Source organism: Myotis davidii, unplaced genomic scaffold (assembly GCF_000327345.1).
Source record: "Myotis davidii unplaced genomic scaffold, ASM32734v1 scaffold4584, whole genome shotgun sequence".
In the NCBI taxonomy this organism is placed as follows: Eukaryota; Metazoa; Chordata; class Mammalia; order Chiroptera; family Vespertilionidae; genus Myotis; species Myotis davidii.
In genome coordinates, this window is record NW_006295086.1 from 9,641 (window position 1) to 11,999 (window position 2,359).

The 2,359-nt window shown below is 52.2% G+C and overlaps 1 protein-coding gene across 1 annotated transcript in view; it reads right to left on the reverse strand.

Annotated features, from left to right (window-relative positions):
- The window catches only part of ZNF185 (zinc finger protein 185 (LIM domain)), a 49,571-nt gene that overhangs the window by 9,514 nt on the left and 37,698 nt on the right, over nt 1-2,359 (reverse strand). Inside the window, exons 17-18 of the mRNA XM_006769698.2 lie at nt 1,622-1,822; nt 435-545 (exon numbers count right to left, since the gene is read on the reverse strand). Coding sequence (XP_006769761.1) covers nt 435-545; nt 1,622-1,822 — 312 coding nt within the window. The remainder of the gene's footprint in view (nt 1-434; nt 546-1,621; nt 1,823-2,359) is intronic.

A 2,359-nucleotide genomic window follows, 5' to 3' on the forward strand; every position in this document is an offset into this window, starting at 1 on the left:
GATGCCCCCCCACACACACACACACAAACCTCACTCAGCCTCCCTGCAATGGTTCCCTTCCTACACTCTAAGCTTGTAGGTGCGGCCAGAAATGCACATGAGGCAGTGAGTGTGTGCCTCTTCTTATGAAGGATAACATGAGGGAGACAGACATACACTCTGGCTTCAATGGACTTTCTTTGGCCTTTCCATGAATGTCCCCCAAGAGCCATTAGCAAGGTTTTATGGATGGCAGAGCCCTAGGAAGTACCACCTCAGCCTTTCATTGGGATAGGAACTGGGGCTGTGCTATGTAACCCCTTAACCAATGGCCACTAGGAGTTGGGGGAGGCACTAGAGCTAATGTCAGAGAAGTGACATGGGATAAAAGTCCAGTCCTTTAGCTCCAGGGAGGAAACAGCCCAGAGAACATGTCCCAGGTTGCCCCTACTTACCTGGCTGAGCTGGAGTCCAATTCACTTGGGGAGGCTGGGATGTAAACGTGAGGCTGCTCAGCAGCAGCAGTGACTGTAACAGTGACCATACAGCTCGAGGGGTTTCTCACCCTGAAATAGAGGAAAGGTGAGTGTGTCCATACTGAGAGCTGATATCAAACAGGCTCAAACAGGCTTTTCGAACCCCAATCCCCAGACTGACACTTCAAGGAGGTTTTTTTTAAAAAAAATTGATGTTTTTAAAATAACCCTTGCAAATCACTTTTCCATCTCCTCCCCCCTGTTCTTACCCCGCAGGTGTGACTCTCCTAAACTCTAAGGGTCCCCAGGAGACTTGCAACCAGGGGTGCAATGGGCAGCAGCAGCTTGTTCCCGGCTAATCCCCTGAATCTACTCCTAAGGACTCCTTTTCTCTGACTTCCCAGAAAGCTAAGGCTCTCCTGTTGCTTCTTCCATGGTAAGCCCTTCCTTGTTTCACTGGCCCCAGCTTTAATAAACAATGCCTGGACTCGTGTGGTGAAATTCTCCCCGCACAAAGTCAAGCTGGCCGTACACTACTAGCTGGCCATAGACAGACCTGCTGAGGGCCAGGTCCTCTGTCCAGTAACAGCATGCTGTGTGCTCCCTGAGGGCAGGCTGGCAGGGTCCTGTACATCTTGTTCAATGTGCTTATGGCCGGAACAGCTGGCTCACATGAGGCTGTTCCCTACTCATGGCCACTATTGGAAAAGATCTCTCGGGAGCAAAGGGAGCATCCAAATACTGTCATTCAAGGCCAAACTGGTGGTGGTGGCAGTGGAAGACTTCACTGAACTTCCTTTATCTGTGGCAGGGAGTCCCATCCACACCAGAACACACCTTCCTCTGAGAACGTCTGTCTCCTTGAATGGCAAAGGCAACCCATATGCCTTTTCCAACCCAGGTATTCATGGCACACATGGCTGCTAGGTAATATGGTTCTGTGTGCCAGGCTTGGTCTAACAGGTTTGATGCCATGGCTTCAAAATGAAGCCCATGCAGATTGGCCCCGCGGATGCTCTTTGCTGGTCAGCTTCCCACTGGCTCCTAAGCAATCACACCTGCAGAAGGTAACTGGCCTGCTCAGTGTATCAGGGTTTGTTCTGGGGTGTGGAACTTGGAAAAACCCTGGCAGTAGGAGCAGGAGCCCAGCACAGTATAGTTCTTACCTGCTGGCCTGGCTCTCCAATTCCATGAGCTGCTGGAGTCTTCTGGGGCTGCTCTGACGCTCTGGAGTGCTAGGGTCTTCAGGTTGCTGGGTGGGTGCAGCCGTGTCTCCCTGGCCACCTCTCGGGGCTCCGGGCTTCTCCTGCCAGGTCTCTCCCAGCTCGGTGACCACATTCTTCTCCTCAAAACCAGCCAAGGAGCTGAGGAAGAATGAGCTGAGGAGCGAGTGTTGTGGGACTAGTCCTTGCTCACCCACTGCAAACTGATGTCACTTCCTGTGAGCATAGCAGCTCCTCTCCTGGAGGATGGAGCAGAAAGGAGCCTAAAACTGCCCCCCCCATATCAGAAAGCAGTCTGTCTCCTCTTCGAGGACCCCAGCACTGCTACTCCCTTTCCACTGACAAAGGCAGCATCCTCAAGAACATCTAGAGACTGACTTTAATGAGGTTTTAAAAGACAAAGTCTTCTCCTAGCTAGGAACAGAGGTATTCCTTCACCCCTCCTCCCACTGTGATCCCCCTTTTTTTCTAAGCCTTCCCTGTTCCAGTCCATCTGCTTTACTTAAAAAGTCCAAAGCCATTTTTTATTCCCAGGCTCATGTGCTCAGATAGGTGTATGCAGCCAGGCCCTGCAAGCTCCCTCTTCCCCAGCTCTCTGGGAAGGAGCTTGTCCCCAGGCTTCCCTGGCGGGCTGGATGGGGATACGGAGAGGGAGCGGGGCTGTCACTCACGCTAGAGTCT